Source organism: Carlito syrichta, unplaced genomic scaffold (genome assembly GCF_000164805.1).
Source record: "Carlito syrichta isolate Samal-C Ts95f unplaced genomic scaffold, Tarsius_syrichta-2.0.1 Scaffold102037, whole genome shotgun sequence".
NCBI lineage: Eukaryota > Metazoa > Chordata > Mammalia > Primates > Tarsiidae > Carlito > Carlito syrichta.
Genome location: NW_007046133.1, coordinates 778877 through 800160, shown reverse-complemented (window position 1 = coordinate 800160; position 21284 = coordinate 778877). Strand labels below are relative to the sequence as shown.

Sequence of the window (21284 nt, the reverse complement as noted above, 5' to 3'; positions counted from 1 at the left end):
GAATTCCACAGAGAGTTGCTGCAGTGTGGGAAGGCCACGTGCTCTGGTGAGGGCCTGGCCCTTCCCCCAGTGATTGTGGGGCAGGACCAGGACCTGAGCTAGAGGCCTGTGAGGCCTTCTGTCAAGTCCAAGGCCCACACTTGTAGGCGTGTGTCAAAGACCATTTTTTTTTTTTTTTGAGTTGGAGTCTCATTCTGTCACCTAGACTGGAGTGCAGTGGTACGCTCCTGGCCACTGCAGCCTTGACCTGCTGGCCTCTGGCGATCCTTCCACCTCAGCCTTCCAAGTAGCTGGAACTACGGGCACGTGCTACCACGCTTGGCTAATTTTTTTGATTTATGCTAGAGATAAGGTCTCGCCAAGTTGCCCAGACGTGTTTTGAACCTGCAGGCTCAGGCAATTCACTCACCTCGGCCTCCCAAAGCGCGGGATTACAGGCTGAGCCACAGAGCCAGCCAAAGACCACGTCTTACTCATCACATCCAGATGGTATTGACTTTCTTTCTCTCTTTTTTTTTTTTTTTAAAGTTGGAGTCTTACTCTGTCGCCCAGGCTGGAGTGCAGTGGCTGCTCCCAGCCACCGCAGACTTGACCTGCTGGGCTTTGGTGATTCTTCTGCTCAGCCTTCCAAGTAGCTGGAACTACAGGCGTGCGCTACCATGCCCAGCTAATTTTTGATTTATTGTAGAGATGAGGTCTCGCTAAGTTGCCCAGGCGGGTCTCTAACCCATGGGCTCAGGCAATTCACTCACCTCAGCCTCCTAAAGCACGAGATTACAAGCTGAGCCACCGAGCCTGGCTGGTATTGACTTTCTTATAGTGATGGCTTTTTTTCATGATGTGCAATCCAAATTTTCATCTTTTGGCTATAAGCATTTTAAAAATTTCATACACTTTGATATGACCTAGATGTTATTATATAATGAATAAGATAACATGTTTGCTAAACGATAATGTTTAGGCCATAACTTATTTTTCTTTTCTACGTTTTTCAAAAATAGTCTCGATCAAGACAAGAAGATCCAGAACAATTAAGGTTGAAACAGAAGGCAAAAGAGGTAAGCTTTTTAGTCATAGAATCTTCACTGCACACTTGAAAGTACGTTCACCTAAACATTCAACCATGGTGAGTCTATGTGAGGAAGATGAAGAAAACCATGTTATTTTTCTGTATAGTGGACATTTCGGTAACTGTTTAAAATATTTGCAAAGTCTAAATAATACTACATCAAAGGTATTTTCCTGTGCAAACAGTTGGTATTCTACTTTTATTATTCTTATGATTATTTTAAGTCAGATCATATAAGACATGTTTACATGTATTCTTTTAATCTTAGTGGTAACTTCTTTTTGGGTGGCATTCATCTTTATATTTTTGACTTGTTTATATTTTTGGAGCATTTTAAGATAAACATCCATTGCTTTAAAATTTTCTTATTTTTCTGGTTATACAAGGAGTACCAAAAAAGTCTGGAATTTATTTATAAAAAATTGGGTATTCTTACATGTTTAAACTTCAGTCACCTTCAAAGTCCTCTCTGTTGTCTGCAACATACCTATCAAGATGCATTTTTGACTGCTCAGAACAGTTTTTGAACTTGTCAGTTTTGATACCTTATAGTGCTTCTGCTGTTTTTTGTTATACCTCTTCCACACTGGCAAAACATTTTCCTTTGAGAACTTTTTTCACCTGAGGAAACAAAATAAGTTGTTTGGAGTGAGATCAATTGAAAAGGGAGGGTGGGGCACTGGGGTCATGCTGTTTTTGGTTAAAAAAAAATGCTGAATATTCAGTGTGGTATGGGTAGGTGCTTTGTCAGGGTAGAAGAACCAGTCACCTGTTGGCCACAACTTGAGAGGTTTCCTCTGCAATGCAGCCTCTCACAACAGTGTTAGCTGGTACACTGGTACTGATAGGTTCCTAGAACACTTAACTAGTGGGGGAAGCCTGTACGCCCAAAAATAATTACAGTTTTTTTGGGCCTTCCCCTTGTAGAATATGCTTACTGCTAAAAAAGTCAAAACATTAGAAATCACAATTTAGAAAGTTTGTAGGTAATCCTTTGATATCTATGTGTTGCTTCTGTAGTAAGTAAAAAGAGTGCAAGAATGATCTCCTTGTTTCCCTTTCAAAATAAAAGATGCAGCAACAAGAACTGGCACAGATGAGACAGCGAGATGCCAACCTCACGGCGCTAGCAGCGATTGGGCCCCGGAAGAAGAGGAAAGTGGACTGTGTGGGCCCAGGCTCGGGCACAGAGGTACAGTAGTGTGCTGGGACCAAGGCTTGGGGCACTGTGGCAGCCCATGGAGCCGCCCTTCTCTGGTAGACTGACACGAGAGCTCATGTCTCACCATTTGCATATGGTCTCGCCTTCCTTGGACCCCTTGTTTTACATTTGATACTTTCCATTCAAATCAACTTATTTGTGGATATCACATGAGCTAAAAGTTCTTCTCATAAGGAAGTCCGGTTACCATGACTGGGACAAGATTTAGACCAACTAGGAAAGGATGTGGGGAAATCACAACTGTGAGGATGGCCTTATTGGGGGACTGTCCCTGCAGGGCCGGGTCCCCATTGAGCTGTGTCTGTGAAGCCGGCCCCCTGGGAGAGTAGACAGTAAAGAGTGAAGGACAGGAGCTGTCATGGGTTGTTTCTGGATTGTGTTAGTTTCCTGTCTTGCTTGTCGCTGTATCTTTTACTCATATAATTATAGACTCTACCATAACATATTATTTTTGCTTTAAACTGTCAGTTGTTTTTTAAGTAAAGTATAGGAAGAAAGAAGAGACGGTCTTTCATATTTACTTTCTTACTTTCCATTCCTGGTCTTCTCCCTTCCTTCCTGTAGAGCCGTTTCCATCTGCCACCTCTTCCCCTTGACTTGATGGGCAGCCTCAGTATTTCTTGTGGTGCAGGTCTACATGTGATGACTCCTCTCAGCTTTTGTTTACTTGTATTTACTTGTTGTATTTCTCCCTCATTTTTGAAGGATATTTTCACTGGTTATAAAATTCAGGTTATAAAATTTATATTTTCACTGGTTATAAAATTTTTTTTTTCAAAGCTTTCAAAATGTTGTTCCACTGTTTTCTCAAGTCCTGCTATACTTTTTGTCCTTGCTTTCTGTGCATAATACAGTTTCTGGCTGTTTTGAGACTTCAATCTTTATGTTTTAAAACTTGGTGTTGTGTTGAGGTGTGAGTCTCTGGATGTTCAGCCTGTTTCAGGTTTTCTGAGCATCTTAGAGCTGTAGGTCAGTATTTTTGGTTGTTGTTTTTTTTTAATCAAATTTGAAACATTTTGGCCATGATTTCTTCAAAGGTTTTTTCCATTTCTCTTTTACTTTCTTCTTCTGGGGCTCCAGTTACATGTGTATTAGACCTGATGATGTTGTCCTATAGGTCTTGAGCCTGTGTTCTTTTTCTGAGGTCTTTTTATCCTCTGTTCTTCAGTCTGGATAATTTCTAATGATCTGGTCTTCAAGTTTCTTGACAGATGGAGTTCTGCCATCTCCAGTTGGCTGTTAAGTCCACCTAGTGAAGTTTTTATTTGTTGATGTATTTTGTAATTCCAAGATTTCCATTTTTTTATAGTGTATACTTCTTTGCTGAAATTCCCTGTCTGCTCACTTATTGAGGCCATATTTTCCTCTGATTCTTTGAACATATTTATTAAAACTGTTTTGTAAAGTTTTTGACAAGTCCAGCACCTGGGCTGTCTCAGATTCCATTTCTCTTAGCTGCTTTTTTTTTTTTTTTATTACTATGGATCACATTTTCTTGTTTTTTGTATGTCTAGTGATTGTTGCTTGAGTGCTGGATATTGTGCATTACATGTGAAGAGACTTGGTTCTGTTACTCTTATTTTAGCGTATTAACTCTTATTTTAGCAGACAGTTTAGTTACTGGCAGATCACCTTGAATTTGTGTAGGCTTTGCTTTCTACATTGTTAGTAAGATTTGTGGAAAGCTCAAGGCATTCCTCTGACTTAGCAGGACTCAATGTGCATTCTCTGCCTTTCTTGGCTGAGCTTGGCTTTAGGTAGGTCTTACTTTAGGATATAACCCTTATTCCCAGGGAAAAGTCTTGTTGCTTGAACAGGCAGCACTCTAGTGCCTCTGACCTTTCCCTGCACTCTGCCTGACCTCTCTCATCTTCATTTTGCTCTCAACCATAGCAGCTGCTGTCTGCTGTACATTAGATAGTCTTGTCCTGTGCCTTGGTACAGAGGTGGGCTATGGGACAGGACCACGGTAGTGACCCCCATGGGACAGTACTCTCTTCCACTCCCACCAAGGCTGTTGGAAGTGTGTGGGGCCTGGCATCAGTGCAGGGGCTCGCCTGCCCAAATGCCAGCATGACCTCTGTGCAGCACCCTCCTGGTGTGGAGAGGAGGGACTCCAGGGTGGGCTTTTGGCAATATGGCATCCCAGAGGTCCAGAGACATCCTCCCAGGACATCTTAGGTAACAACACTGGATATAAAGCAGGAAGAAGTCCCAAACAAGTATCTTTTTGTAAATGCACGTCTGAGCTGTAGGTAAGTAAGGGGATTTCTATGTGGGTCAGAAATAAGAAGTACAAGCTCCTGAGGCTGACAAGGGCTCTCGCTGGTGTGTGAGCTGGGAGTGACCCAAGTAGAAGCGACACCAGGCCTTGGCTCCCTGGCAGGAGCCTGCACTCACCTGGGCTGTGGCCTGGATGCTTGCTGGTACCACACTAGGTACTTAGTGTTAAACCAAGAAAGAACTAAAGTTCTGAACACAGCAGCATAACACTTGGAAGGGCAATTAGAGCAAAATTCTTGTAGTTTGAGGGCAAGGTTAAAGATATTAGGTTTTTTGTTTGCTCGATTTCTGACATGGCTGACAATTATCGCCAGGGTAGATCTTGTAGCCCATCACCCAGCTCAAGAACTAGGACTTTCCAGGCACCCAAGAAGCCGCCTCACCCCATGTGCCCCACCACATCACAGCCCCTTACCTCCCCTCAGGAGTAACTACTGTTCTGACTTTAGGATGAAGCCAGAAAGAAACTCAAGGACCCGATGATCCCTAGTTATACAGCCAAGGCACTCTGGTTCTCTGTGCCTGCTTTTTCCCTTTAAACTTGATTCAGAAAGAAACCAAAATTTTAGGTCTTTAAAAATCTATAGGTTGCCTCACCCCCCTGTCACTTTATCTTCCTCACATTGATATTTCCCATGTGAGGATGCCGGCTGCACCCTCTTGGCTCTGCATGTTCCTCTGTGCTCTGAGCCTCCGTGCATTGGCGGTGGGATCAGAGATGCTTCTGATGTGGGCTCTGTCCCTGCAGTGGAGCCGGGATGCCGTCAGGCTCTCTCATCAGGAGGATGTAGGGTCTGAGCTGTGTGTCCTGGGATGTTGACTGGGCACACCCGTGCCCAGAGCTGCTCATTCGTCAGGGTTGTGAGATGGTTCTCTAGGTCTCTTGGGCCCTCCTCACCTATTATGAGGAAACGCTTCCCCTCCACTCCTGCCTGGCTACCTAGGAGGGTGGTTCATGGAGTAGGAGCAGGGTAAGTGCTTGAGCGTTTCCTTTTGTTTACCCAGTTTAAGGTAATGAAATAGCTGCCTGTCATCCTCTGAAGGTGACTAGCATTTCTGTTTTTTATTTTTTATCATTATAAACACAAGGATTTAACACACAGTTGGTGGGTTTTGATCCATTGCAACTCCCATTTTTATTGCAGTTTAGGTTGTGCTATTCTTGGCCAGTGGAAGCGTCTCCAAGTTTGTTCAGGAGTTGTCCTGAGAGACATGGTGCTGAGTCTTTGCCATCTGGAATGTTGACATGTTTCAGACTCTCTTGTACCTTTCCCTTCAGATCTGACGACAGTCATTTCTCTAGGAATTGGTTTCTTCTGGTGGGAAGTGGTGTTTGCGGACCACAGACTGGGACTAGGGATCTCCCTGTCACAGAGGGAGACAGGCCTTTGCCAACAGACTAAGCTAAGAGATGTGTGTGGAAAACAAGATCTCATGGGTTCTCGTCGTATTTACAGGTCTGGTATCTCAAATTCAGAGGTCAGAATTTTATTCTTATCACAATGACATCTTTGTCTTTTACAATAAGAATTCTGGGCTGTCCGGTTGAGGCCCAGGGAGGTGGAGGGGAGGGTAGGAGCAGGGAGAGAAAACAGAGAATCCTGGTTCTCATAGACATAGGTGATTGCACTCGGATGTCCCCTCTGAGGGGACGTTGTAAATCTAGCAAACCACTCAGATATCCCCTCTCAGGGGACATAAAAGATTGCTGGTGATTATACAGGACATATTTATGCCAGTGCAAAGTTTAAAAAAAATGTATGTTTCCTTGAAGTTTTCCATTTAAATTGCACAAAAAAGCAAAGAGATGGAATATACACTGAGATATGATTGATTATTTTAGAAGTGGTTTTTAGAAAGCATGAGTGCATCTTTCCACATCTTATTTGAATAACAGATTGAACAATAAATTACTTTTTCTTTTTTGAATTGCTATCTCACTCTGTCGCCCAGACTGGAGTGCAGTGGCATGCTCATAGCCACTGCAGGCTTGACCTGCTGGGCTCAGGTGATCCTTCTGCCTCAGCCTTCCAAGTAACTGGAACTATAGGCATGTACCAACATGCCTGGCTAATTTTTTTGATGAATTGTAGAGACAAGGTCTTGCCAAGTTGTCTAGGCTGGTCTTGAAGCCCCAGGCTCAGGCAGTCTTCTTGCTTCTACCTTCCAAAGCGCTGGGATTACAGGTATGAACCACCACTCCCGGCTAAATTACACATTTATTACTAATGTGGGAGGAAGAAAATGAGACTGCGTTGTCTGCTTGAATAGAAAAACACCAAGTGGAAGATGTCAAACTACTATTGCACAACATGTATCAGTCTGCAATGCATGTTGGTGACTTTCATATGTTACTACATGTCAGAAAAATATACCAACTTTTGATTTTTTTTGCCATAAATAAGTTCCTCAATGTCCAAAATTTCCATATAAACCAAATATCATTACAATAAGATAATTGGTTCTAATACTATACTATTTAATATGAAGTGATCTGTTTTTTGTGAAAAGTGTGGTCAAGTTGCTGGTAGGTGATCTGTGAGATGTCTCCAAGTGCAAAGGGTTAAAATAAATGTGTGATAGCTACATACGTATCTGAGAATAAGAATACTAATGTTAGCCGGGCTCAGTGGCTCAGCCTGTAATCCCCCACCTTTGGGAGGCTGAGGTGAGTGGATTGCCTGAGCCCGTGGGTTCGAGACTTGCCTGGGCAGGCGAGACCTCATCTCTACAATAAATAAAAAAATAAAAAATTAGCCGGGCATGGTAGCGTGCACCTGTAATTCTGGCTACTCGGAAGGCTGAGGCGGAACGATCGCCGGAGCCCAGCAGGTCAAGGCTGCGGTGGCCGGGAGCGGCCACTGCACTACAGTCTGGGCGACAGAGTGAGACTCCAACTCAAAAAAAAAAAAAAAAAGAATACTAATGCTGCCCACCAGTTGTAAGTATTGAAAACAGTCACAACTTGTTTCTGCATGTGCTTTCTCCCTTTGCCCATGTTTTATATTGTTATTTGTTGACGCTGTCAGAGTTCAGCTGTTACATGCCATAACTTGCCCTTATAGCCCTTCTAGTCCTAGTTCCCCAAGTCACTGCGTATTTATGCTCTGACCAGACTTTGTGGAGGTCTCCTAAGTCATTTGCTTTTCTGAATCTTGTTCTCTGCTGGATCCTCTGGGAATGGCTCAGTTGGGGATAAGTGAAGGTCAGTTTTGATGGCTGTGGAATCCGGGGCTTGAGTTTTCTGTCCTTGAGCATCTAAACTACATCGCTGTAGGTTTTTTCCCGGTGTCAAGTTTTGCTGTCAAAGTCACGATCATCTAGTGTTGTTTTCTGTGTCTGTCATGTGCTCTTTTTGCCCAGGTGTCCAAAGACTTTTTTTCTTTGAAGCCTCGTTATTTTACTAGAAGTTGTCTTGGGACTGGTCATCTAGTGGGCAGTCTCAGGTATAGGTTGTATTCCTTCAGTGTGCAGTTTCAAATCTTTATTTATTTAGGAACATCTTTGTTAACGTTTGGTTGTGTTCTCTTGTTTTATTTTCTTCCTCAGAGAGTTCAGTTATTCATATGTTGTGTCTTCTTTACCATCTTGAGTTACTTTCTCTCACTTCTGTCCAGGCTGGAGTGCAGTGGCATACTCACGACCACCGCAGCCTTAATCTGCTAGGCTCAGGTGATCTTTCTGCCTTAGTCTTCCAAGTAGCTGGAATGACAGGTGCGTGCTATCACGCCCGGCTAATTTTTTGATTTATTGTAGAGATGAGGTCTCATCAAGTTGCCCAGGCTGGTCTCAATCCCCTGGGCCTCCAGCAGTCCTCTCGCCTCAGCCTCCCAAAGTGCTAGGATTACCAGGCTTGAGTCACCACACCTGGCATTTTTTTTTTTTTTTGAGTCAGACTCTCCCTCTGTCAGCCAGGCTGGAGTGCAGTGACAGGATCATGGCTCACTGCAGCCTTGACCTCCTGGTCTCAGGTGATTCTTCCACCTCAGCCTACCAAGTAGCTGGGACTACTGGCATGTGCCACCATACCTGGCTAACTTTTTTATATTTTGTAAAGACAAGATCTCACTATGTTGCCCAGGCTGATCTCAAACTCCAGGACTCAGGCAGTTCCTTTGCCTCAGCCTCCCAAAGTCCTGGGATTACAGGAGTGAGCCACCACACCCATCTTCTCTTGAATCTTTTAAACCTCTCTTTAAAAAAAAATACACACACATACACATATTTATTTTATCCTCTTTACCTTGTATTTCTTTTAAAGCATTATTTGTCGTGGTTGCCTGCTCTTATGTCCTTTCCTAGTTTAGTCTTTATTTCTCAAATGAAATTTTCTTTTCTGATTTATTTCTTGACTTTGTCACCTTGTTTAAGTTTTGCTAATTCTGATTTATTTGTTCTTTCGTGCCTTCTATCAGTTTCTTAATGCCCTTTCACTTGTTTTGATGCAGAACAACCCTGATGTGGTTTTGAGTTTGCTTTTCTGAGGTCTTCTGTTGTCTGTAGGGCTGTTCTGGAGAGTCGGGATCTCACTATGTTGCCCAGGCTGGTCTCAAACTCCTGTCCTTTCTTTTCCTTATAGTATCCTGCCTGGCATTTGAGCTGGGTGCTGTTTTGTTGCTCATTGTCAGGTGAACATCTTGTCCTTGGGCTTTGAGAGTGTGTGGTCTGTGGCAGGTTTTCTGATTCCTGGGGCCCCATGGGCTGTTTGCTGAGTTGAGTGCAGCTCCTTCACTCCATGTTCTGGGCTCTGCTCCCCTCCCTTTTCCCTGGCCCTTCCTCTGCCTCCTTTGTCCCTGTCCTGCTCCATCCTGAGTTCACTCCCAGCAAGTTTTCACTCCCATCAGGCTCTGTGCTGATGGGATGCCTGCAGATCAGCACTGGCATCCTCCATGGCTAGGTTGCCTGCCCTGGTGCCCACTGCTGCCTGGGTGGTCACACTGCAGGTACAGCTCTTGCTCTCAAATGAACCTGCTGCTGCTCCTGGGAAGACCCGCTGTCTCCTGAGGGATTTCAGGCCCACCATGCACAGTTGCTCGGACATTTGCTCTGGTTTTCAGTTCTGCCCAGGTAGGGACCACTCTGGGCTCTTCTTCACTAGTTTCTTTTCAGCGCTGTCTACTGGCTTTGGTCTCGTGGTGGTTATTCTGTGTGGGGCTTAGGGAAGATCCCAGCATGATGCAGTCCTTGTCCACTCTTCCCAGAATGTATTGGGGTACTTTGTTTCAAAGTGACTTTTAGTTTGAAACAGTTTTCAAACCTACAGTACAAAGAACTCCATTGGGTTCTCAGTTGTGGAGGGGTTCTCAGCTGTGGATGTCTTCTCATGCTTGGTTCATTGCCTTCTGCACAGGTGTGTGTGCGCATTTGTGTGGTGTATACACGTGCAAATATACGTGTGTATGTACATCTGTTTCTGACATGAAGTTCTGTTACCCTAGATGCTCTTGTGGCTGGCTCTCCCAGCTTGAACCCTCCCCCAGTCCTCCCTCCCAGGCAGGCCCTTGTGCCACCTGGCTCCAGCTGCAGACTTTCTCGGCAGCACTCCTGGCCAGGCCTCCTGCACTTGGTTTGGGGATGCGTCGCACCCGTGATGATGGCTCCTTTGCCTCTCTTGAGTCTTCCTGTTCTTGATGGGGTTAGAGGGGACAGGCCTTTCCTTTGCTGCTGTGCCCTGCACCTTAGTGTGTCTGGATCTTTTTTCTTGGCCAACCCCGGTCCTGCCTTCTTGGCCGAAGTTAGGTGTTGATGCTGCTTCTGCTCCGTGTGACCCAGGAGGAGGCTCTTGGTGCTGACTTGTTGCCTCTGGCGATCTTAACCTTGGTCGCAAGGTTGTGAGATGACTGAGACTTCTGCTGTGTCTGTTGGTACTGTGCGAGGTGCTGTTTTGCGTTGTGCAGATGCCTGTACCTTGTCATTTCACTGCCTTGCGCTTCTGACACTGCCTGTGTCGTCACCTCTGTGGTTTGCTGAGTGGGGTGACTGTTCCCATCACAATCTGTGTGTCAGTTGCCTTCCAATGTAAAGAAGAGTGTTCCTCTCCCTCACTTGTTTGTTCATTCATCCTTTCCTGCAGCATGGACTCCTGTTACTATGGCATCTCTGGTTATTCCTAGGATTGCTCTATGGAAGCTTCTTGGCTGGAGTCTGCATCCTTTGGAGTAACCCTTTGTCCTTTCAGCATGACGTTGACATTTTTTACTCCCCTGCCCCTGTGCAGCCGTTACTTCAAGGAGCCCTGGTTCCTCTTAGTAGACGGTGATATTGAGAGACTAGGGTCTGGGCGCCTGTGTGCTAATTGAGGCCTCTCAGCCACCGCAGCTGAGTATTTGGCTTGTATGGGGGGCATGTGGTGTGTGCCCTGTCTGTGTTGAGGGACCCCTATGCTGGTGTCAGTGCTCCCTCCCTAGACTAACACTCATGCTCAGTCTAGCTGCCCCCCTCCTTGCACGGAAGTCCTTCCTCAGATAGTGAGGAATGGAGTTCCCATCCTTCTCACAATGTTTGCTGTTGTGTTCTGTGTAACCAGGTTCCTGACCACTTTGGCTTGGGCTCCCTGTGTCAGAAGGGGATCGGATGGATACGGCATATTCCTCAGCTCTTGATTTAGTGGTAAACATCCAGAATAGTCTCCAAAGAATGAAAACCCGGTACCTCCTTGCAGAGAAGGAGGCATAAAGTAGGGTGGGAAGGGTGGATGTTGTGAAAGCAGGGCCAGTAGAGCCCTAAGTGAGTCTGTGGAGGAACCCATGTACTTCATAAAGACTGCTGGATAAAGAAAGGGTGTTACCATGTATTCTCTTGGAGGACTTCTTTCACACACTGTTTGATTTGTCTTTTCTTTTTTCTTTATTTTTTTGAGTCGAAGTCTCACTCTGTTGCCCAGGCTGGAAGGCAGTGACATGCTTATGGCTTACAACAGCCTCAACCTCCTGGGCTCAGGTGATCCTTCCTCCTCAGCCTCCTGAGTAGCTGGGACTATAGATACACCCCACCATGCCCAGCTAGTTTTTTTGATTTTGGGGGGTAGGAGGGAAGTCAGGATCTCACTTTGTTGCCCAGGCTGGTGTCAAACTCCTGGGTTCAAGTAGTCTTCCTGCCTCGGCCTCCTAAAGTGCTGAGATTATAAGTGTGAACCATTGCACCCAGTTGGTTTGCCCTTTTTGAACTTTAGGGTTATTTGTTGTTTATGTAACAATTAACCCAAAATCCAGAATTTAAAAAATTCTTCATATACCTTTCATATCAGAGAAAATGCTCAGTATTTCTTTTCTGTTTTAAATTCAGGATTGTTTCTGTAGGGTAGACATTTTTCTTTTTTAAATTTTTTGTTTTGAATTAATTCTAGACTTACAGAAAAGTTATGGAAGCAGTACAGAGCGTTTCCCTTGATCCCTCACCTGGTTTCCCCTAATGTTAAATATTCTCTAGGGACCATATTTGATTTTTTTCCCCCAAATTTAGTTTTTTAAAATTGATAAACTGTTTTTAGAGGATTTTTAAGTTCACCGAAAACTGAGGGGAACCTGCAGAGGGTTCCCATGTCCCTCTTGCCCCCGGTGCACACAGCCTTCCCCACCATCTGGCCTCTGGCTGACCTGGGACACTGCCTCCCGTCCACGACACTATATGGATTCGTCACAACCACCAGGTCCAGAGTCTGCCTTGGGGCTCCCTCCACCCTCACATCTCTGTAGGTGTGAACAGTACCTTTACGGTGCCATGCAGCGTGGCTTCACTGCCTTACAAGTCCTCTGTGCTCTGCCTGCTCATTTCTTTCTAGCACTGAATGACATTCCACTGTCTGGATGGACCCTTCCATTCCCCACTCTCCCATGGAAACTCATCTTGGTTGTGCCCAAGTCTTGGTGATTAGGAGTCAAGCTGCTATAAACATAGTGCAGGTTTTTTGTATAAACATGTGGGTTCGACTGCTTTGGGTAAATACCAAAGAGCATGATCACTGGATTGTGTGTTGAGAGTCTGTTTAGTTTTCTGAGAAACTTCTCTACTGTCTTCCAGAATGTCACATCTTGCGTTCCCCCAGCAGTGGGTAAGGGCTCCTACCCCCACATCCTTGCCAGCAATGGTCTGTTGTATGGCAGACTTCTTCGTCTGGGCTTGTCTGACGTTTCTTCATTAAATCCAGACTGTACACCCTTGTCTGAAATGTCACAGAAGTGCTGTCATGTCCCTTTTGGGTCATATGGGGGCTTGTGACGTGTCTGTCCCTTTGCCGCTGACAGCTTTGGCCGTCTGCTGACAAGCTCGGGGTTTCTCCGCCACCAAGTTAATGTTTTCCTCTTCGTAAGGGGTGTCTCGAGGAGATGCTGGAGGCTGCTGGTACCCTGTGGCTCATCACTTTCTCACCACCTGAATCTGCATTCAGGGCGTTTGCCTGTCCCAACTGTGGCTGTGGCGCTCACCTGATGGTTTTTCTCTTTAAACCTATGAATTGGGAGTCTGCTGTAAAGAGAGCTGCCTCCCCTAATCCTCATTTTGCTGTTCACTTACCCTGGCATGAGTGTTGACTGTACCCTGCAGGGGTCCACTCCTACCTCGTGCCTACCCTCTCTTGGTCATTGCTCCTTCTGCTTGGTTTCCGAGCCCTTTTGATATGGTCCGTCCATTTCTCAAGATCTGCTTGCTTTCTGATGGCTCATTGTCTATGCTCCAGCACTTCTCCAAGGAGTTCTGGTTCCTGTGGATGGAAGTGGTATTCAGAACCAGGATCTGGGCACGAGGTATGCTTGCCCAGTATCCCCGCTCCCCAGCCTCAGGTAGACCCAGGGGGTCATGTACTGACACTTGACACTCACTGCCTTGTGTGTGTGTGTGTGTGTGTGTGTGTGTGTGTGTGTGTGTGTGTGTGTGTGTTCCCATCCACCTGTGTCCAGGAAAACAGTGGGCTTCTGCTCAGGCCACAGGTGCCAGGCTCATATCTGGTCTCGAGGGAAGGTTTTTTCCCAGCCTTCCTGGCTCCCTACGTGAGAACTTGGTTTCATCCCTACAGTAGGTTCACTGTTCAGTCCTAGTAACAAGGACTTCTGGAATTGCTATGCCCTGTGAGGAGTGAGAGCGTGGCATTTCTGTGCAGTTCTGTGCTTGGCCTCATAAGTCACCATACTGTATCCTGGTTACTTCCATGAGTTCTCTTCTTGCCCACGCTTTCATTTTCACTCTTTTATTTTTAAATTTTTATTTATTTTTGGAGACAGAGTCTTGCCATATTGCTTGGGCTGGCCTTGAACTCCTGGATTCGAGCAGTCCTCCTACCTCTGCCTCCCCTTGGCTGGCACTGCAGGCTGGTCACCACTCCGGCTTCTTGCCCGCCCCCTTCCGTGTGACTGTGTCATCATTCACCTGCAGCAGTTTAGGTTCATGTGTTACTGTCTGTGCTCACTTTGATCCCCCAAATCTTAGGTGATTTTAATTATTTTGGAGAGGTTATGACATTGCCATGGTCCTAAGAATCAGAACTATGCAAAAAAGTGTGGAAAGAGTTACCATCCCCTCTACCTCTGGCACCGTCCTTCCTCCTGCCCCACCTCCTCCTCCAGCCCTGCCCCCCCCACCTCCCGTCTCTCCTTTTTCAACCCTGCCACCTCCTGCCCTGCCCCTTCTTCTCCTGCCTCACCCTGTCCTCCCTTATCTTCTCCTCCTGCCCACCTCCTCCAGCCCCTGCTCCCTCCTCCAACCCTGCTCCTCTCCCATCCCTTCCTGCCTCCTGCACTGTTCCTCCCTCCTCCTGCCATCTCCCCCCCTCCAACCCCACCTCCTTTACCTGCCCCCCCATCACTTCCTGCCTCCTGCCCTGCTCTCCCTCCTCCTGCCCCTCCTCTTTCTACCCCCTACCTGCCTCCTCCTCCTGCTCTGTCCCTCCCTCCTCTGCCTTATTCCCACCCCCCACGTTTGTGCCCTGTTTCCACTCACCACACAGGTGTCCTCTTTCTTCCCTGGAATGCAGTGCAGTAGGGTTCTCTCTTGCAGCTCGCTCTTCTCACTGACTATCCCAGCACTGCCTTCGGTCCTGGGTCCTCCTCCTGCTCTTCTCCAGCTGTGGCACTTCCTTAGCTGATGTCCTGCCGCTGCTTCGGCCTCCTGTGGGTGAGCATCTGGGTGGTTTTCAGTACACGGTGACAGCAGTGCTGTAGTGAGTGCTTCGCATATGGGTGTCCTTGTGTGGGTGGTTGGCGGTGTGTCCTTGGGGCGCAAATGGCCAGAGGTGGGCTTGCTGGGTTGAGGGTCATTGCGTGTGTAGTTCTGTTAGGCTTTGTCAGGTTTCCCCCGCGGCTTGGGGGAGGCAGTTCCCCTGCAGCCTTGCATGCAGGACATGTGTGTTTTCACATCTTTGGCGTTGGCCAGTCTGTGTGTGGCAGAGTGTGTGTGACTGTTCTGCGGATCCATGAAAAAAAGGGTGTGCTGGGGGTGGGGCTAACCAGGCATGAGCTGCATTCAGAGCAGGTCACCCTGCCTCCTGCTCCCGGGTACTTCCGTCCTCTGGACCCGACTGTTGCAGTGTAGGGCCTGTGGCTCCTGCCTGTCCTGGAGTCCTCTTGTCCCTCCTCCTTGCACCCTGCAGCTTCTGATGTGTGAAGGGGTCGCTGTGTTACTTGGTACCTGAATGTCCGGGTGCTGCATCTTCTCTTCTCTTCTTTTCTTTTTTGAGTTGGAGTCTCACTCTTTTACCCAGGCTGGAGGGCAGTGCCACGCTCACAGCCACTATAGCCTCAACCTGCTGGGCTCAGGTGATCCTTCTGTCTCAGCCCCCCCAGCAGGGAACTACAGTGTGCCACCATACCTAGTTTTTTATTTGTTTGTAGAGATGAGGTCTTGCCATGTTGGCCAGGCTTGTCTCAAACTCTTGGCCTTGAGCCATCCTCCCACCTCAGCCTCTTAGCATGCAGGAGTTACTGGCCTGATACTTAAAGCTTTCTAAATGCCCTTGGCCTCCAGTGTTTTATGTACTTTACACTTTTCAGTTTATTTTCAGGTTTTACAATTTCTATCAGCTTCATGTAATACGCAGCAGTGCTGTGGCCTGGTGTGTCATCACCCTCCCGTCCGCACCTCTGCTTCACTCCCTGCCTCTGCTATGGGTCCCACGTGTTAGTGCATGAAGCTCTTTCTCTGGGGAGGCTCAGGGAGGTCTGATGCAGCCTCCCCTGAGTGATGTTTCCTGTGGCCTTGGTTTCTGTGACCTTGGTGCCAGAGACGCTGGCCATCGGGTCTCTGCTGGCCTCTTTCCTGGGTGTTTAGTTTTGAATGCTGTTCCTTTGGATGGTAGATAGATTTGAACTTCTTTCCTCTAGTTTCTAATGTTGTTCCTGTGGATGATGGATTTGAACTTCTTTCCTGAGTGTTTACTTTCAAATGCTGTTCCTGTGAATGGTGAATTTGAGTGTCTTTCCTGAGTGTTTATTTCAGAATGCTGTTCCTGTGGGTGGTGGATTTGAAAAACCTTTTAGCCAGTCCCCTTGCCTTTATAAGTAATTTTCTCTTTTTCCTTGGTGGCCTTTACATTTACCTTTGAAAACCATTGGTTTTATTTATGAGGACATGTCTGAGTTGACTGTTCTGGATATTGTCCTGGGCACCACTGGCCTTTTCAATGTGCAGAGTTTGGTTTTTTTCCATGTTTGGAAAGTCCTGGCTTATAATGTAAAGACTAGTTCTGCTGTGTTGGGCTGTTCCTTCTCTGGGGACCGGGGCAATGTGTGCTCAGTTGGTTTTCTGCTGGCCTCTCACCCCCACTGCTGTTCTCCTGACCCTGGTACTTTGGTCATTGTCTCCTTGTTGCCCTTTTCTATGCTCCTCACGATGTGTTCACAGGGGTCTATTTGCACTTGAGCTCCTGGTAGTTTATTCGTGTCTAAGCTAATTTTGTCTTCTTCCTTCCATTTCTCTCCTGAGTTCAGTCAACTCTCATTCCTTTTTTTTTCCAAGTTTTAGAGTTTCTGATTCAAGGTGATTTTCACATCCTTAGATGTTTATTTATTTCACCTTCTTGAGGTTTGTCTCTTCATGTTCCCTCGGGTGTCCAGACGTATGTCTCTGACATGTGTGCAGTCTCGTCTTTGGCTTCCCCAGGGCACCAGGTGGACTGGTGTCCCCACCTGGCTCTTGTGGGAGCTAGTCTGTTTTGTAGCATGCCTAGTATCATGGCGCCCTCTTCTGGCAGCATCGTGAAGTGCAGGCTGGTAAGCCATTGATTTGGAGGCGTCCTGTGAGGCGCGCTTATCTTGCGGGACCCTGGACTTCCCCTTTGACTTTCCCTCCACCGCCTGCTCTCAGAGGACTCTTCTCAGGGCATTCTGTCTTGCCCTTGAGGATCCATCCCGTCTCATGTTCCCGGGCCCGCTCCCTGTACTCTGCCTTCCTGGACACCCTTCAGGACTCTCAGCTAGGTGGCCTTGACCTTCCTGATGGGCTTCCTACTGCCTCCAGGCCCTCCCAGTCACCTTGCTAGAGGGGTAGGCAGGACCCCATCTGGGCTGTGCTGACTCCTGCTCAGGTGTGTTGGACACAGGCCTCCCTTGTGGCTATACTGTGCACCGTGTGATGTCACATGGTGCTCTCTTCCTTTCTTGTGGCTGTTTTTGGAAGAGATGTTGGGAGATGGCACCTCAGCTGCCCCGCAGGGTGTGACGGTTGCGTTCTTCATGTTTTTCTTCCTACTTCTGTTTTTACAATGGCCACATGTGGGGTGGCCTTGTGCGCTTGGGGACAGTGCGGCAGTGGAGGAGGGACGGATGAACACACACTGGGGGAAGCAGGCCTGGCTCTGGGGTATGTGCTGTGCTTGGGCCACCACACCTGGCACCCTGCCACTTTGACCCAGAGCGCTTGGTCTGGCAGAGTAGGTTAGAACCCTAGCCCCTCTCTGCCTGCTGTTCCCTGGGGGAGGGAGAACGGGCCAGCAGGCTGCAGCCCTGAATGGGCGTTCCTCCTCCTGAAGCACCCAGAGGTGATACTGGCGCTGGAGTTGGATGCTCGGGTTTGGGTGGGCACTGTGGGGGTGTGGTGGACCCGGAGCTGTCCCTCAGCGGGTGTTGGTGTAGGATTCGGAGAAGGTTTCTTCCATTTGGTTTGAACATGAGCATTTGTGGCAGGTCAGTTTGTTGAGGCACGTTCAACAGTCAAGAGGCTGGCCTCCTCTTATCAATCCTTTCCAGGCTCTGTGACGGCGGGAGGGTGTCCCAGGCCCCACTTCACAGAGGAAGAGACCCAGGCTCCGGGTGTGTCTGAGGTCCTGCTGGTTGTCTTCCCCTTGGCGCCTGCTTAAACCGCAGCTCCCTCTTCACTGTGTTGCAGTGTTGCAAAGGCAAGGCTGGATCTCCTGGGCTCTGTGCTGGTGCTTGTCCTCGGAGAGCTGTTTGTTGTCCCAGCTCTCTGCTTTGGGTTATTGTGCTGTGGGGGGCGGCGAGCAGGTGCTGCAGCCTTCGGGTGGCCAGGGACCCCCTTGCACCAGGGACAAGCCTTCAGGTTCTTCTTCCCAGGGCTTCCTGTGGGGCGTGGAGAGAGGGCCAGCTCTCTCCTCCCAGTGGGCTCGAGACCTGTCCCTGCTGCCTGCCCCACCCTGGGCTCCTATGCCTGTGGCGGGCATAGCCACAAGGGCTTGGGGTGATGGAGGGGTAGGTTGGGCTGAGTTGGGCACGTGACCTTGGGACTGGCCAGCCTCGGGCTGGGGTGAGCCTTCCATCAGTTCTCCACCCACCTCCAGGTTAGGGGAGGAGACCCTGCCATGGCCAGCACTGTCATGACCACAGAATACTGTGATATTCTGTGATCCAAGCTCTCAGGGTAGCAGCAGCAATCTGCAAACCCCAACTGGGGGAGAACTGAGGAGTGGCCATTCCCCCCTCGTAGTTAGACGTCATGGGAAAATCAAGTAGGGTGTGTGGAGTATGTGGTGGCTTCTCCTTAGTACGGCAGCCTGGGGCCCTTCAGAGCCCAGTACAGGAGCAGTGCAGGAGCAGTGCAGGCTGTGACCAGCTGGTGGGTGGGCCAGGCACCAGGGAGGCATTGGCCACACTTACCCACCCATGGCTGGCGGTTGTATAACGTCTCTTTTCTCTGGCTTCTGACTCTTGTATCCTTTAAATGAGCCTGAGACATGCGCCTTGACCCTCTGGCCCTGTGTCGCTGTCGAGTTGTGTATTATAGAGGCACATGCAGCCTCATGTGAGTGACAGGTGTTACTGAGGCCCTGCGGCCTGGCGGTGTCTCTGAGAACCCCACCTATGCATACTTCACAGGTTGCTTGTCACTGACTTGGGTGTCTTTTCTGAGCCCTAAAGCCAGGTGCTGGTTAGCTTGTCACAAAGGTGCAGGAAGGACAGGTATAGGTCCACCCTGCAAGCTCACCTCTGAGGCGGGTAGCTCTCCCTGGTGTTGTGTCTCCCAGTGAGTCTCAGAACAGCTCCAGAGGGAACAGAAGCTATGACTCCCCTCACATAACCCTGCTGTCCTCCAGTGGGCAGGGTTCCTGGAGGCCCACGCCCCGGCTGTCCTCCCAGAATCTGGCCTCTGTCTGTACCCGCCAGGCTCTCCAGGGCTGCTCACCTGGAGGGCAGGAGGTAGGTGTGGCCTCCATCTTCCTCCTCGTGCTTTCAGCAGTCTGTCCTTAGGCATTGAAGATGCTCCATGTGTCTCCTATGCGAAATGTTCCTTTTTTGGCTGTTATGGAGACTCAGAGAGAAACTGCCATGGAAGCCCTGGTCGACCTTTGGAACGAGGAAAGGCAGCCACCAAGGAGACATAAGACCGGGCTAGAAAAGGGCTCGGCGGTTAGGTTAGGGGCATCTGGATTGCACACGTTAGAGGAAAACCAAGTCAGGTGGTCAGTGACGTGTGTACCTTTATTTGCTTCAGTAAACAAGACGGGGCTGCCCTGCAGAAGTGGGCTCTGGGGACATTCACCATGCAGTCCTATGGCTAGGCCTCGCCTGCCACTGCTGGCCGCTTGCTGTGCCTGCACACAGCAGTGCTTCCTCTGGCCCTGGTGGAATTCCTCATTTCCAGCTCCTTAAGCCTTGGGGATATACTATATGCTGTAAAATTGCCTTTGTAACTTTTACTTAAATATACAAGAGCAACTTGGACCATCAGGATGCGCTAGATGCATCAGGGTAGTGTGTGCCCTGTGGGGTTACGTCCTGATGAAACCAGAATCCTTCTGGAAGAGCCAGCCCCCGCAGCTGCTGTCTTCCAGTAGGACTGTGTCCAGGATGCTCAGAAGATGGCGAGTCACCCAGAGGGGTGTCTGGGTATAAGGGAGCCCACCCCAGGCGTGGGTCCTTGTGGAAGGCAGTCAGCCTTCCCCACTGATCACCAGCCCATCCAGTTCAGGAGCTCATTCCAGTACCTTTATCCATCAAGCAGGGGTAACACAGCTGGGTCCCCGGGGTGGGCTTCTGTGATGCCCCAATCCTCCAGCAGCCTTGCTGTGGTCACTGGGAGGGTGGCCAGGAACTGCTCTGCCGTTCACCTTGGGTGAGAACCTCCCTTGGTCCTTCCTCAGCCTGGGATCAGGGGCTGAGCTCTGGCTGGCATCAAGGGGCCATGTTCTGAGTGCACCCGGGTCCCAAAGGCCTCGCCCTCACCCACCCAGCATGGGTGGCAGGTGTTGCCAAGGCCCTGCAAGCTGGTGGTGCTTCTGAGTGCCCTCAGCCCTTCCCAGCAGAGGCTTTGGCCTTCCAGGAGGCGCTATGTTGACCTGGCCTCCCCCGGAATCCAGATCCCGGGGACACATTCAGGGACACTGTTTCTCTCTCTCCCTGCTCCCAACCCACCTCTGAGCACTGCTAACACCTGTTCTTTCCTTTCTCATCACCAGGGGTCTGGCCCAGGCTCAGTAGTCCCAGGCAGCTCCGGCGTTGGAACCCCCAGACAGTTCACGCGACAAAGAATCACGCGGGTCAACCTCAGGGACCTCATATTTTGTTTAGAAAATGAGCGTGAGACAAGCCATTCACTGTTGCTCTACAAAGCATTCCTCAAGTGACACAGCGCGGTGTTCGACAGAGACGCCTGGGGACGTTTTTATATATTTGCAGATTACGCCTTTTTGTAACAAGCAAATGGGATATTGTTTAAAAAACAGCCACCTCTTTACAATGGAACAGTTTTATATTCCTGTTTCTAAATCAACTCTTCAGTATGAAAGAAAATCCGTTTCTGTAACAGAGAATACAAAGGCCTGTGGATACTCTTAAGGACAATTAAATCTTACTCATCTTTGATTGAGTGGCCTTCTTGCCAAACAAGCCATATATAAAGACTGACGGATCGTTCAGCAAGTAACTAGCTGCCCTGTCGCTGTAGCAGTGTCTACCTTATTTGTGCATTTTGGTTTAGTTCAACCTAACTCACTGTGTAGTGTGTGTCTACAGCAGGTGACCTCATTTCATTTGTTTTATTTTTGTAATAGTCAGTTGGCAAAGCAAACTGATTTTTAGACTATTTATCTTGCTTTACCTCCCTTCCCTTCCCTTCCCCTCCCCTCCCTTCCCCTCCCCTCCTTTCCTCTCCCCTCCTTTCCTCTCCCTTCCCCTCCCCTCCCTTCCTCTCCCTTTCCCGGCACCTCCCCGCTCCCTGCTCCTCTCCTCCCCTCCAAATCCTCGAGGAACACACAATCCTTTGTAGCGCCATCACCTCAGAGTGTAATCACATTTCTGCTTAGAAGAGGCTGAGAGCCCGGCGGAGGTGGGC

General features: G+C 48.6%; 1 protein-coding gene across 1 annotated transcript in view; it reads left to right on the top strand.

The window, feature by feature from the left end:
* The window catches only part of TAF4 (TATA-box binding protein associated factor 4), an 82940-nt gene extending 61873 nt beyond the window's left edge, over window positions 1–21067 (top strand). Inside the window, exons 13-15 of the mRNA XM_008064958.2 lie at window positions 1002–1058; window positions 2142–2261; window positions 20410–21067. Of these exons, the coding sequence (XP_008063149.2) occupies window positions 1002–1058; window positions 2142–2261; window positions 20410–20577 (345 nt within the window). The 3' untranslated portion in view covers window positions 20578–21067. The remainder of the gene's footprint in view (window positions 1–1001; window positions 1059–2141; window positions 2262–20409) is intronic.
* The last annotated feature ends 217 nt before the right edge of the window (window positions 21068–21284 follow it).